General features: G+C 37.4%; 1 protein-coding gene across 3 annotated transcripts in view; it reads left to right on the plus strand.

Annotated features, from left to right (window-relative positions):
* The window catches only part of Ptprg (protein tyrosine phosphatase receptor type G), a 693584-nt gene that overhangs the window by 478541 nt on the left and 198789 nt on the right, over window positions 1–16254 (plus strand). For all 3 annotated transcript variants that reach the window (XM_070018858.1, XM_070018857.1, XM_070018856.1), the window contains exon 5: window positions 3681–3776. In XM_070018858.1, coding sequence (XP_069874959.1) covers window positions 3681–3776 — 96 coding nt within the window. The remainder of the gene's footprint in view (window positions 1–3680; window positions 3777–16254) is intronic.

Below are 16254 nucleotides of genomic sequence, written 5' to 3' on the forward strand. Positions count from 1 at the left end.
TTCCATGGAAAAGTGCTCTGAATTGAGCTACCTAACGTCACCCACCCTTTAGAGTCCAAATGGTCACATGTTCTTAGATACTGTTCATCCAAACTCTGTTTATCTTTGGCCTATAAATCAGTTTCTCACCTAGTTGTGATTTAGCTTTGCCCTCTAGGAATTGATGTCAAGGTCAAATCCCCAAAGTTCCATTAGGATGTATTATGGATTTACCACACAGGATTTTGACCAGACATAGTAAAAGTAAAATTAAATAAAACACAAGAAATGTCAAAAACAAAAATTTTTAAACACCCATATGCATTTCACAGCTCAGTGTGGAAAAGCTCTGTCAGCCTTGTGAAAACTTGTTACCCCAAGAGCAAATGGTGCCTACAAAGTAAGGCTGAAGTTGATGTTGAAGTGATAAAGTAAAATTTTTAGATTTGTTATCAGATTTGTTATCAGAGGGTATGTCTTTAGCAGAAATTAGATGACATTATGGGAAAAAGGAATCAAGCATCTACAGTATTTAAAATGAGAGCTGTAATAATATGTACAGAAATAATTTTTGTAACAGTAAGATAGTCTAGTCTATGTGGCTTCAATGTATTTAGATCCATGGTACATACAATATAAGTAAATTTGGGTAACTTCATGTCTTGGGCACCATCCCTGAGATTTTTTTGCTCAAAACTCTACCCCTTTGAGCCACAATGCCACTTCCGGTTTTCTGATAGTTAATTAAAGAGTCCAACAGACTTTCCTGCCCAGGCTTGCTTTGAACTGTGATTCTCAGATCTCAGCCTTATGAGTAGCTAGGATTACAGGTATGAGCCACCAGCACCTAGTATAAATAACTTTAAATCACTCAACTTGAAGCATCCTGAAGATTTTGTTTTTCTTCAACGATGCTGTCCTTGGAGCCATGCACCTGCAATACCCAGGACCTACTGTTGTAAGGTAAATCATCCCAGAAGCCACATTTAAAAGTGTATAATAATGGAGTCTTTATTATCCAGTTAGGCTGCAGGCTGCCAGTTGTTACAAAGGCCTGCAGCACGCAAATACACATAACACAGCTAGGAAACATGCTAAAGAGGAAAGAAAGAACAAAAACAATACCAACAAGCCGGTTCAGCTCCAATGGAGAGCTGAATTAGGAGGCCATGATGACTGGAGATGAGCCAGGAGACAGGACACAATCACAGAGCCACACCTGGCATGGAGTCCCCATGGCTAGGCTGGTCTGGGCCTAAATAGGTCTGCGCAGGGGGCAGATGCTCAGGAAATTCCCAGTTCCATGCACTGGACTGACAGATTCAGTCACCTATCAGCTAAAAGTGCCTGCCCCTGCCTCCAGGGGTCTGGCATACCCATTACCTGGGAGGCAGGTGATGGGGGAGGAGGGGTGTCCTTTCTCACAGCATGAAGACAAGATGTCAGACCCTACCATCCACCATATGGCCAATATGGCGCTGGCCAGACCTGACCTCCTTACTTCACTGTGTTACCAAGAAACAAACAAACAAACAAAAATCATGGTACTATTTAGAAAAGTGAGGAAACAGAGGTTGTGAAAGGAACTCATAGTGTAGCAGATCCGATTTTCTCTTAAGTAGTAGGGTCATTCATATTGAAGGATAAAATGGAGTCCCATTCACCTAGGAATTTTAAGATGTCTATTAAAGGCTAACCTTGCTATAGGATGATGGTGATAAAGGCTGGTGAGGTAGAAGCACAGTGCTCTGCACTACACTGACATGTTAGATCCTCACAACCACCCTCCAAGTGTTATACCGAAATTCGGGGACCCCCAGAAGACCACCAGAGACCACGATCAACGTAAGCAACAAAGAGCCGGTTTATTGCAAGCTCAAGCTTGGTCCTCCGCACACATGGTAACCGGTGACGCTAAGAGGCCCTGAGCATAGAATCAGCACAGTTTTTATAGTATTAAACAAACAACTTTAAGGAACTTTTACATAAGAAATTACATGATTGGTTAACATTTACATTTAAAGCAAGCTAAACTGGGCAAATAATGATTGGTTGATCTTTACAGAAAAAATGTCCTTGGTCCATAGCTTGACCGAAAAAGGTTAGGAGTCACACCCAGACCAATAGAATGCATGGCATGTCTCGCCCCTGGCTCTGAAGAATGGGTTGGTTAGAAACTCTTAGTCCCAGGTGGCTGGGGGGCAACACCACTTGGGGGCTAACACCTGACTTAAGCAAATGCCATCTATGGCTCCAAGAATTGTGCATGGCTTTCTGTCATAAATTCCTAGCATTGGGGCTAAAGTGGATCACGAGTCAAGTCGCAGAATTGAGATGGAGTGTTAAACAAAAATAGAGTTGCTTAGGTTTCTTAAAACATTATATTTCTTCCCTAGGGCCTTACTGCCTCGGCTTCCGGGAGGGGCATTGCAGCTATGGGGATAATTCTGAGGACTTTGCCCCCTTGGTCAGGGCTGTAAACCCTTTGAAGTCTTTTACTAAGCAACTCTAGGCTCCCAGGCTGACATTCCACTACTGAGTAACTAAAACCAGTCACAGTTAAAATCATACAAAAACCATACAGTCATCTAGTACAAAGCAATTCATACAGAAGCAAAAATGGCTGTTAGGTGCTGTCATTATATATATATATATATATATATATATATATATATATATATATATATATATACACACATATATATATGATTATTTTTTTGCATTCTTCACAAGTAGAAATACCTGTCTTTATATGCGAGTAAACTGAGGCTCTGATGATATCTTGCCTGCAGGCTTGTAGAAAAATAGGCAAGGAACTGTTGTTCTATCACTCAGTCCTCTGGGTATGCTCTGCAGTCTCCTTTTGTTTTCTGAGTGCTTTTTAAGTAAGAAGATATTTTCAAGCATTGAAACTGTGTAGTGATTTTAAGTTGATCTATCTATGTTTTGTTTATTTCAATAAGAAACTCTAACCAGGTGTAAAAGAAAGGATTTAAAGTAGGGATGGGAGTACCCAAAATAGAGTCTCTCTGCTGTTCAATCTTCCACAACTTGCTGTCATCCAATTCCTGAAGTATTGTGTTGTGCCCACCCCCCTTCACCGCCCCCCTCCCCACTTCTAGCTAAGTATAGTCATTTCTTCCATGTCTTCCCAGGCTTGTTAAAAGCATTAAGTGACAGAAGGAAGGGAATGGATTTTTACACCCTGTCAAATGGAAACCATTGCTATTATCATTTGCCATTGGGTTTCTTTGTGAATTGACTGGCATTAGCCCTTTGGACTGTCTCTTCAAGCTACTAACAAGCTTCTTCACAATTTTCCACTTGTATACAATTCTTTTCTTACAGTGTCCTCGTTTGTGTGTTGACAAATGGGTACTCTAATAGGCTATTTTCTACACTGAGATATTTAATGGTGTTTAAAATTTTGCTTCTTTGGGGGGGGTAATTTCCCCGTGACCTTTGTAGTAGATAAGGAGGGATTAGTATTATTTATTTCTACAGTGAATGTGATGCATCTTTCATAAGTAGGAGTAAAATGACCTATTATCCTGTCTACTTGCAAATATTTTAGCAACAGAAATGTCTAAATACATGATTAATGTGGTACTGTGGGAAGATAAGTCCACTCTACTATTGCCTACCTTCGTGTGCATATGAAAATTTTTCTAATACTTTTTTTTAATTTGTTGTCTTTACAGATGCAGATTTTCTTTTACAATCCTGACGATTTTGACAGCTTTCAAACCGCCATTTCTGAAAACAGAATAATTGGAGCCATGGCCATATTTTTCCAAGTAAGTTAACAGTGGCTGAAGTACTTCAAGCAGAGAGTTTCTCAGAGCATTGTTTTTTTAGTAATTCGCCGGATTGTTCCATGTTTAATGAATGCATCTGTTTTCTAGTTCACACCTGTCTGAATGAAAGATATTTCATATTGTCTAATGTGTGATTTAAAATGTAAATAAGTATGTTTAGAAACATAATGAAAATTTTTGCATGAATTATTCTGATTTTATTGCTACTTGTCTGGTGCACAGATTGAAGAGCACATTTATCATCTAAGTTACTTTGCTGTTAAAGCGTTTTGAACAGGTTCCTCCAGCATATTAAGAGACTGATTTTTTTTAAAGGTGGTTTTCTTTCTAGCAACTTTAAAATTTGACATTACTTCTTGTATCTAGATTAATCAATAACATCAGTCACTTCTTTGAGGGAGATCCCTTCTTCTTTCTCTCCTCCAAGTCCTCATGGTAACAAGTTCTTACTGAAACTCTTTCTGAATTAGTATGTCCACAAACTAATCAGTTCTTCTTCTTTTAATGTGCTTATATTGATTATCACTCAGAGCTTATTGTAGATTTTGCATATAGAATGGAAACTGTCTATCCTGCCTCAGATAATCCTCTCCAGGCTTAATATGTCAAATCAAGTTAAAGCAAGGTAGACAAGTTGTGTGCCTTGGCCAGGTTACCTATAGGAGGCATATTTGTGTTTTGTAAGGAAAACAACCCAAGCAATAGGCTATGATTTGTTGTTGTTGTTTTTCCTGGTCTTAAAATTTTGCCTAAAAACACTACACACATGTGCCCCTCTTTCTAGTGATATATTCCTAACAAAGGGAGGGAAAAAAAAGATATCCTTGCCTCTTCTAACTTAGGCCTTTAACATCTGCCTTTTGGGACCAGTCTTTGTCATTGAGATGATGCCATTCAGTTGGAGGATGTTAATTTCCCCCTCTTTTTAGCAGACAAGTCTCTCCATTCACCTCTAACTCCCTCTAAACAATCTCCATCCATTCACTTTGCTTGTATAAAGAATGCTGTGGGAGAGTATATGTGAAAAGCTTAGTATTCTACGTACCATCAAGTTAGAGCATCAGTTTTCAAGTCAGCGGACTCTATTCTACCAGTATGCCAGGAAAGCATTTCAGTGGCCCTAAACCAGCATTTCTAAAATACATTAAATCCAATTATATGAAGTAGGGGAAATATTGCCATATATCATGCTGTAAGGATCAAAATGTTTTTAGCACATGATGAATTTATTTATACACAGTCTTGCATTCTGGACTTTTACTGGTTATACTATAAAATGTATTATTTTCTAGGGGGCATGGTCAAATATTTTGGTTATTTATGTTCTGTGTTAGGCTGATTGACCCATTGTTCTTCAACAGACTTTTCTGTGATGACATTGATGAAACACCATAGAACATAGTGTTTTAAGAGTTGATTTGATGAAGGAGAAAATATTTGCTCTTGAATCCCACCTCTTCTACCTGGCAGCTACATAATGCTGATGTGGTTAAACTTTGCAGCCTCAGTGTTCTCATCTGTCAAATGGGGATAAGAACAAATGCATCAGGAAGATGATAGTTCTGATTAAATCAGTCCCTTGTTTGTAGTTCCAAGTACACAGTAGACACATTTGGTAAATGCCAAATACTGTGTATTTATATGTATTCATCTGTGTCTTGGGCTGGAGACCTCATGATACCTATGTCTTCTTTTCATGAGCAGGATATTGTGAGCATCCTACACTGCAGGTTATGGCACTGCCCTGGTGGAAGATGACATGATTGTGTCTTAGATTTTTGTAACCTTCTATCCTTTTGCCCTTGACAACACTACTATTACATAAGTACTCAGTGGGTACTTCCTCTTTTCTTGTTAGCTCCTTTATTTCTACATGCTGTTTTCCACTTAGCTGAGATTCTGCTCCCCACCTTCTCTGTCATACTCCTCTCAGCCCAGACCAACCAAACCCACTTTTGTAGGTCATCCTTGGTATAATGTGTTTGAGTTTTGATTGGTAATTCTATACATACTTGTTAAGTATAAGACCAAGTAGAGTCTAGAGCAGGCAAAGCACCAAAATACTCTGAAATCTAGATTAAAAACAAGTTTCTTTATGTATTTCTAGGATATGGCTCCTAGCTTGTATATATGAAGACATGCAATGTGTATTTCATTTCTTAGGTACTCTGGTAAATTTTGCCTTGCTAGGCTGTGGACACAAAATAGAGAACAGGTAATAAGAAATAGGAGAGACTTTTATTTAGACAGCAGCTGTGTGGAGCTGCTTTCTTTGTTGTGTATTTAGATATTTGAGTTCACCCTGTGTCACACAATGGAAAGGAAAGAAGTATTATTGTTATTTTAATTTCTCAGCTTAATTAGATCTCATTTTGAGATCTTTGTATTTTGAATTTTTCTAGAAGAATGATTAAGTTTGAAAAAGTTTGATATTTCTCTCCAAAATAGAGAAATCTTAAGATATATATATATATATATATATATATATATATATATATATATATATATAATTTTCAAATTCCAACCTGGCCTCTTATATTTTGGTATCAAAGAAGCATTTATCATCTATTTACCTGTTTTGTGCCGGGGCGGCACTAATTGGTGGATTCATTCTATCAGATAGAAAGGCCTGCTATTTGGATCTCACAGTCATAGTCCTCTGTGCTAATGGCTACAGGGGGTAAACAGAAGCCTGTCCATCTATAATGAGGCTGCACTCTGGCCAGGTATTTATAAATCGTGTACTCATTCTCCACAGTGACCTGATATGAATGGCCCCCATGTGCATGCTCATAGGCCTCAGTTCCATGTATTCATTGACCATATTGATGCTGACGGTTCTATGTGTAAAGATGGCTTTCTTACATTTTCACTCTTTCCTTCTTTCATCCTCCCCTTCCAGACTGCACACATCTCTTCAACATATATCTGTCATTCTGGGTAATCTTCGTGCTTTCTGGTTTGGCTCCCGGTCATGATTTGTTGAACTTGTACTGTTCACTATGAGTGGTTCATGCACATAAGGACTTGATAATGTCCTCACAGAAATGAAGATATGAGGTGTTTAGGTCTCTGCCTTGGTGGAAAATGCATTCCCTCTCTAACAATCTCCAGAGACGGTCATCATCTCTTCACCTTAACATGGTCTCAAGATCATGGACCCCCATACACTTTGAATAGCATGATTGGTAATTGCTGGGTTTTTTTGGTAACATACTGAGTTAAGGTTCAGCTTCAGAATGGAAAGATGGCAAACTATGTTTCTCTGAGTGCTTTGTACAAGCATACATGAAAGAAGAACGAATGACTATTCTGTAGAAGATGGGGAAGCATAGCAGCCATGGATGGTTGTGTATTTCATATCTTATGCCACAGAACCCTTGAAGAAGGTGCACTTGCTTCCTAGAACTTCCCCCATTCCCTACTGTGGGTCTGTTTTAAATGCCTGTAAAAAAATATATATGAAATATGGGAAGTGATTTGTTCTTTTAAAATATACTCTTTTATTTTAAAATTTATTTTTTAATATACAATGTACTTTTAAAACATACTATTATTCTAATACCCTACATGGATCGTCTAGTTAAAGAAATAGGAAAACCCTTGCTAACAGGAAATAGAATTTAGTGTAATAATTGGATAATCTTCAAAACTTTACTTTTAAAATGGGCCAGAATTAAAAGATTTAATTGGCTTCAGTTCATAGCCAGTATTCCAAATGACTTTGCCTTTGAGTAGGCTTATAGATTTTAGAACAGGAATCTTCTGTCACACCTGTGATTTGGGTTCTTCTTTTATTTTGCTTTTGTTTTCCAGCTGTTCTCTTATTATTGCTTTTATTATTGCTCAACCTTTCATTTGTCTACCAACACCAAAGCACATTTGGTGCCGCCCACTATTTTTTAAATTTTATTGTAAAGGTGATGTACAGAAGGGTTATAATTACATGATTCAGGTAATGAGTACATTAATCTGTTGCTCATAGAAGTTTGGTATCTCCATTATATAGGTTCAATTAATTTTCATTTTTAATTGAACTTACAATGGGCGGATAGTGTCCCATTCATTTCATTATCTCTATTGCCACATTATCTCTATTGTTACCTAGTGCCTAAATTTTCATTTAGGTTTTCTGTGGAACTTTGGAATTATAAATGTATGCTTCTGTTTTGAATTGGTGTTTACTTGTAATACAGACGGGTTTCATTGGAAGATATAAGTGTTTGATTCTTTTAAGAGCATCTATATTTAGAAGCCTTTCCCACATAGCATTCTCTCCACCTCCTTTTAGGGCATACTCATCAGTTGGTTTTTACCTCAAACACAAAGCTATTAAACTATGATCATGTCCATATGTAGGAACCCAGCCAACAGGTGTATTGATATAGTTTTTTTTTTTTTTTAAGTAAATTGCATGTGACTTGTTTGTGAGTTATCCTTCCTGAAGTGTTTCTCTTTGAGCTATCTTCAACAGCTTTTGGGCTTTCTGCTTTTCATGTTAGCTCTCCTATTTCTGTTGGGAGCATTGAACCCCTTTGTATTAGTACTTTTTTCATTTCTATTAAAACTCCATCCAAATTTTATTATAGCCATTTGAGTTTCCCTAAGGTGAATGGAGTCATTTGCCCTCTTTTTTTTTTTTTTTAAATTTCTGCCCTTATTTCATAGTTGAAAGGAAACATCCAAATTCAAATGTCTCTTGAGTTACTAATCCATTCTTTATATCATGTTGGTGCTACAGTCTGCTTAATTATTTTTCTCCATCTGGAGAGGCTTAGTAATTAAATGAAATGGCAGCACCTGGGATTATTTATAGACATTGGGAAGGCAGGAGGAGTTCTTGATGACTCATCTATTCAGAGCTGGCAAGGAAGCCTTGTCTCCACTTTCCTGCATTTCACCTTCGATTCCCCCTACTCACAGATAGAGGTAATTTGTCCTTCCTTTGACCTCAGTGACTTTTTTCTTCCATTTCATTTGGAGAATGTGTTTTTACTTTCTTTGGCCTCTGCACAGTCAGATTGTTAAGAACTGGAAAGGTTATTTTCCATTGCGTCCCTTGGATATGGCTAATGCTATGGCTCAATTGTATAAAGACTTAACTAACTGTAATGGAAACAGTCTCTTTGCTCTTGATTAAAATGAGACATCCCCTATTAGAAGCAGGTATTGGAGTCTGGGTGATGGTGGGTGGGTGTCTGCTATCCTAGACGGTGGAGGGGTATGGACCAGCTTAGGTAGAAAAGTTTGCTAGATCCTTTCTTCAACCTATAGCTGGGTGCAGTTGCTTGTGCCTATCATTTTAAGCTACAAATTAGCTTAGATGGGAAGGATCCAGATTCCATTGTAGCCTGGGTAGAAACATCAATAAGACTCTTTCTACAGCAGAGGAAAGGTGCAGACGGTGGCACACATCTGTCACCTGTGCAACTATAGAAAGCTTTAAAAATAGGTGGATCATGGTCTGGGTGTGTATCTGGAAGTGACTGCTACATGGGAAAGGCTTCTAAATACAGATGTTCTTAAAAGAGTCAAACATTCCCATGGTCCAATGAAATACCTTAGTATTACAAGCATACACCAATTCAAAAAAGAAACATGCATTTACAAAGTTCCACAGAAAACCTAAATGAAAATTTAGATACTTATGTGACAGTGGCTACAAGGATAATGAAATGAATGGAGCGCTATCTGCCCGTCATAAGTTCAATTAAAAACAACAACTAATTGAACCTATGGAGTGGAAATGAAACCCTATCTTAAAAGAATAATCAGTGAAAAATAAGGCTGGCGGTGTGGCTCAATTTTAGAGTCCTCCCAAGCACCACCAGAGGAAAGAGGGTGTAGGAGCTGAGAGTACTGGAATATAGTCTTAGAAATAGAGGTGCATGTCTTTCTTGTTCCTCTTTATATCCAATCTGGACATCACAGCAACTTTTGCCTTTGGTGTTGTTCAGAAAATATGTACTAGGAAGGATTGATTTAAAGAGATCCTCAAAGGTTCTATCTTTACCATTAGTGACTGGGTTTAAAAAGAGTATTACTGGGGCTGGGAAGGTGGCTCAGTGATAGAGTGCTTGCCTTTCATGCATGAGGCCCTGTGTTCGATTCCCCAGCACCACATAAGCAAAAAGTGGTGCTGTGGCTCAAGTGGTAGAGCGCTAGCCTTGAGCTGAATAGCTGAGGGACAGCACCCAGACCCAGAGTTCAGGCCCCACGACCAGACCCTTCCCCCCCCCCCAATAAAAAAGAGTGTTACCCAGGTTGCTGTATAAATAAGCTTCATCTACTAAAATATGGTGGTCACAACACAAGTGAAGACTTTTGAAATGCTCGATGTCCTGGAACACAAAGGCTGTGTGATTCTAATTCACTGAAAAGGATGATTTCTCTGACCTGCAGCTCCATCTTGTCTAATGGGTTTAAAGGGATAGGTCTCCATATTTATGTCGGTAGTCATGAAAAAGCAACAGGATTTTGAAATTCTTCAAGTAGTAGTGCATTTAGAGGCCCTCAAGGAGTGCTTTAATGCCAGGAATATCTAAACATATGTGCCAGGAATGTTTTTATAGCGTTTCTTGCCAAAGTGTTTTTATTTCGGGAAATAGTAGGTGAAGAAGGTATTTGGATTATTTTGCTAATTTTCTTTTTATTTTACCTCCACCTTTTGTTGAATATGTACTTTCTAGGGTTTCTCTGTGTCTGTGTTTTATCATATCTCTGTTAATTTCTATGCTGTTTCTTGCTCTTACAATTCTTTTACATGTCTGTATTTTTCTTCCTTTCTGCTTTTTTTTCTAAAGATTGTCTAAGTCAACAAATTATAAGATGTTCTTCCTTACTTATTCATTCATGTACTATTTGCTAATCCATTTGTTCATTATGTAAGTTCTAATTATCATGCTCACTGAAAATGACAAAGATGGTATCCCTTATGTAATATTCCTGCCCCCACTGGATTGGGGAGTCTTAAGTTTTGTAAAGATAGTAGACTTTGAATTTTTATCTCCCAAGTGACCATGATTTTGTAACTGGAATGTAGAAGTCTGTTCAAGCAGATCAGGAGAATATGATAATGATATCTTCTGTTCAGAAACATAAAGTTTATTGTTATGAATATTAAAATTAGTCTCTTGCCATTTTTCTTCTTCTTTCTTGCAAAGCACCAATACTAAAGTACAAATCATGCCTTTTATTTGTCATGACTTCAAATGATCTTTTTAGTTTTGGGAAATATCTGTCCCCAATTTTTTTAAAATTGTTATTGATAAAGAATAACTTTTTGATCATTGTTATAGATGACTCCACTTTTCTACTTTTTTGTTGCTGTTGTTCAACTAGTTCTGATGATAATGTCAAACAAGGGCAGAGAGAGAAAAAGAGAGAAAAATACCTAATTTTACTATCTGCCACCCATCTTTCTCTCCTCATAGAAGAAGAACCATTAGTAACAATTTTTTAGTCTGAGCTCATGTAAGTTTGTAGTAAGGACTACTGATAGGTTGTTTAAAACTCCCTTCTTAGACTGCTTTTCAGAATAATTGCGGTAAACTAATATGATCTTAATTTACTCCTTTCCAGTTGCTGCTGTTTGAATATCATCCTTCTCACATTTTACACATCCTTGATTTCACCCAGTTATAAGTTCAATTCTTTCACTACATTACCCAGAAACACAATTTCTGAATGTTTTGTGTTGATTAAGAAGACTTTTTTATATACACAAGAAAAAATTAAAATATGTATGTTCCAATTAAGCTATTTTAACAGCCAATTGATTTCATAGGATTGACTTAATAAAAATCCAAATTCATTCCTAACATTCAGGTGCAATTTTGGATTCAATTTATCGATGTACAGCTCTGATTTTGCACTTATTAGGTGTTTCTAGTACATCTTCTGTTGCAAATGGCTTTGTAATTCAAATTTCCTTTTGTGGACATTACAGAGAACTATTTAAATTATTGGCAAAACATTACATAATTAAGACATTTTGAGGTCTTTGTAACCATGTGAAAATCGCTTTTAATTAAATCATTGCACTTCAAGGACAATTACTGAGTACTTTACTTTGCTATAGTACAATATTCAGTGATGCTTTACCTTTGTGGTAGCCATTGATTGTTACCCACATCATACAATCTGGTGTTCTTAGATGGAGAGATCTTAGCTTCTTTATTGTGGTTGCCCTATAATGACAGATTTTGTGTGACTCTTAAAGTTTTAAGTGGTGACCATTGTCCTAAAACTCCTAGCAGTCCACCAAGCCAAAGACTGAGTTTTGTAATTACATTTGTTGTTATCTATGAGAGACCTTCCTGAAGTGTGACCTCTTGGGAGAAACTTGCACAAACATTTTGCTTTCCAAGTTTAGAGACTCCTGCAGCTCCCTTACACATCTTTTCTCTCTCAGATAAACTTGTAAAAAATGGTGTTTTTAAATTAACTAGAATCTGAACGCTGGTATGTTAACATTATTAAGGATTTCATTTTGCAAAATTTGAAAGCAAAGTGCTACCTACTATCTTATTTAATAGTTCATTGAGATGTGTTAGAATTTAGATGTGTTAGGACTTCAACCAGTAATCCTAGCTACTCAAGAGGCTGAGATCTGAGGATCATGGATTGAAACCATCTAGGACAGATAAAACTGGACTCTTTTTTTTTTGTAAGTCTGATGTACAGTTATGTAAGTAAGGAAATGAGTACAATTAACCAGCAACAAACTAAGGAGTATCTCATATGGTAGAATAGTACTTTTGAGTGAAAAAGCCAAGTGAAAACTTTGTTAGGATTCAAGCCTCAGTACTGGCATACACACAGAAAGATAGTATTTAATTTTTTTTTTTACAGGTATGGAAGCTGAGACAAGGCAGTGGGTTCAATGTAAACTGTTCAAAATAACTCAGGTTAATAAATTTTGGAGCCCATAGGCTAGTGAAAAGGCTCTTTGAAGGGTATGTACTCTATAAGGAACTGAAGAGTCAAGTTAGGTATTCTGTTAAGGGAAAAAGAATAGTATATTTTGTAAGTTCATTGTTGGCATGTTTTTATAAGTGCTTAAGTCCTTTTCAATTTGATGGTTAGCTGAAGAGTTATTTTCTTGTTACTTAACATTTTGTTCTTCTTTTGTCCTTGGTTGAACCCTTTGATCCTAACTTCTCTTATGTTCTGTGCATATAATTATTTTATGGATTTGAGGGCCTCATTTTTCTTTAGCTTCTTCTCTTTGATGAAAGTATTGCACGTGTATGAGTGCAAAGAGGATAGACTTCAGTGATCATTTATTAACCTGTTTTATGGCAGTGGAATAGCCAAGGCATTCTATTCTACTCCTCAGGGGAAGTGTGGTCATTTCTAGAGATACCTTTGTTTGTGACAATTGAGGCAGAAGGTACTACTAGCATCTAGTCAATAGAGATCATGGGTGTTGTTACCCATGCTTCAGCACATGAGGAAGCTTCCCCTTTGTCTGTCTGTCTGTCTGTCTGTCTGTCTGTCTGTCTGTCTGTCTCTCTCTCTCTCTCTCTCTCTCTCACACACACACACACACACACACACACACAAACACACACGATCAATCACACACACACACACACACACACACACACACACACACACACACACACACACACACACACACACACACACACACACAAAATTAACAGGCTCAACATACCCTAGCTGGTTAATGTTGAGAAATTTTGCTTGATGGTTAGTTGTCTATCTTCACCAGAGTATTTTGATCTCTGTGACAAGGCTGAGTTAGGGCTATTTAGATGTAACTGTGGGTTGATAGACCATACATAGGAAAAACTAATTAACCCAGGCCCAAGAAGTCTAGCCATTCAGGCTACCAAGACTTGGATAATTGGGATTCCAACAGAAAGTGCAAAGATTGACACATTTTAATTTACACATTTAATGTTCATAGTTTAATTACATGTATTTAATATTTCTTCGTGCTGGTGGCTCATACCTATAATCCTAGCTAATCTGGAGGCTGAGATCTAAGGATCATGGTTCAAAGCCAGCTCAGATATGAAAACCAAGGAGACTCTTATCCTAATTAAGCACCAAAAAAGCCAAAAGTGGGGCTGTGTCTCAAATGGTAGCCTTGAGCACAAGAGCCCAATGACAACACCCAGACCCTGATTTCAAGCCCTAGGACTGGCATGCTTATTATATTTCTGGGTACCATAGTTCAGTTACCCTGCCAGAATCACAGAGCTCCTGGAGGTATTTGTTCCCAGAGACTGCAATATATTTTTTAAAGAGGTATTAGAGTTAATAGAACGTTGACCTAGATGTGGAAAAGTCAACACAGGTGAGAGCATGTACAGAAGCTTTTGAACTTAAAATCTGTAAGACCAACTGGAAAAATCTGAAAGATCAATGAAAATCCCTTGTGGACTTTGTAGAAGAGTCTGTCTCTACAAATCACAGCACACAAGTGTTACCATCACACTCGAGGAGGATTTTCCAAGGGCAGGATTTTAAAGCTGTTAATGCTGGCTTACTTTAAGGGTTTCCTATTGACTCTTTTTGAAATCTTTTTTCTATGACCTTGGCCATGTAGGCATTGATGGTCAAATGTATTAATTTTATGGAATGAGATGCATCCTGAATCTGGCTACTTGCACTACTGCTGCATGGAAGTTTCTTCTTTTAAAACATTGACTTTAAGATTGACAGTGAAGCTACTTTAGCATAAAGTCAAGCTCTCTATTTAGAGTTATAGATGGTGGACCATCTACAGCTCTTCACAAATGAGGTTAGGCTGAACACATCCATTCCCACAGTCTTTTCTAGATATTGCCTATCTTCCTATCTCTGAGTGATGCCCAAGTGGGCATTATGTATACTGTGTAATTTATATATTTTAAGACAAAACAGCTTTTTCATAGGCTTTTCCAATTTGGCAGAAAGCCATTTAGCCATTTTTGACATGATGTTGTAGCAGACTGAGAAGAAATTTATTTAGTTTCATTTATCTTTGTGTCTTAGTCTGCTTTGTGATGTTATAAGCAAACATCCAGCACTGGGTAATATATAAACAAAAGCTCTTTATCAGGGTCGATTCTAGTGGTGGGGAAATCCTAACAGGGTGAAGCAGGTATCATGGGAAATCCCTGTCTGGAGTGGCCAATGCCATCCGTGGTGACAGCATGTAGAAGAATAGCAGTTGGAAAAGTGCAGAAGAGCTGTCCTTGTGGGGAGGGCAGTAAGGGAATGAGAAGGAGACAGCCTCTTTCTCTTATAAAAAACCCATTCTAGTGGGAATGAATCCACTCCTGTGCAACCAGCATTAATCCCTTCATGAGCCAGAGGGTCATGACCCAACCAGGCCCCAATTTTAAAGTTTCTCTACCTTTCAGAAAAGTTTCATTGCAACTTCCAGTCTGAACTTTGGGAGGATAACCATATTCAAACTGTAGCACTGTGTGAGATCTTTTGTGATTTTTCTCAATTATAAGGCAGGTGATTTTCTATAACACTTAAGTCTTGGTAACACTGTTTTGCTGATGTGATTTTTTTCCCCCAGAAATTTAATTCCTCTGGTTTGTGAGGGATTAAGAGATAGAATCTATTGTCTATTCATCCAGGCTTTTAACTTGCCATAAATAAGCATCAAAATTTGACAAAGTGGAAGGCACCAGAGTTAGAGCCTACATTCTTTATTGTAACTGTACAGGAGTCCTTTGGGAAAGGCATTAGCCTCAAATCCTGCCATTTTGGTTTCCTGAGAGCTGTAAAACATACCTATGCATTGACCAGGATATTTTTGAACAGTAGATTCTGTTTTTCTTAGTTCATGTGCTCATGGTAGAGGTATATGATTCCAAGTGTGTGTATATGTGTGTGTGTATGTGTACATACAGATTTCAATAAATGACATATCACTGAGTGGTAAAGTGGGAAGATAGCATGTGTGAAGTCCTGGGTTCAATTTCCCATAACAAAACAGAAACAATGGTGCTAATTTACATCTTGCTTATTTGGAATTTCCATTGATCCAAAGTTGACTTAAGCCAAGTCTTAACTTGGCATGTTATTGTAAAAAAAAGTATTAATTAAATAGATTCTCTGAATAAGTTTCTAGTGGAAAGGATGGCTTAATTTATGCATCAGTTGGGCATTTTATGTAGTACTCATTCAGTATCAGCCTGTTATCTGTAACAGGGACCTCTTATGTATCCATATAAATGGGTTTGTAAGGGTCACTTTGAAAATTACACTAGTAGTTGATTTTGTCCATGTAAAGTGAAATTTTACACCAGTGCTATGAACCAATGGCTTTGTACATACTACACAAGTGCTCTTCCACTGAACTATTCCCCTAGCTTAAAATATTTTTGTGTGAAACTGATTCTTAATCCTAACAACGTGATACATCAGTTCTTGGAATTTCTTGATCTATATTGCAGAGATCTCATTGGACTTTAATGCCCTATTT

This window comes from Dipodomys merriami, unplaced genomic scaffold (genome assembly GCF_024711535.1).
Source record: "Dipodomys merriami isolate MVZ:Mamm:240054 unplaced genomic scaffold, mDipMer1.0.p SCAF_13, whole genome shotgun sequence".
Lineage (NCBI taxonomy): Eukaryota > Metazoa > Chordata > Mammalia > Rodentia > Heteromyidae > Dipodomys > Dipodomys merriami.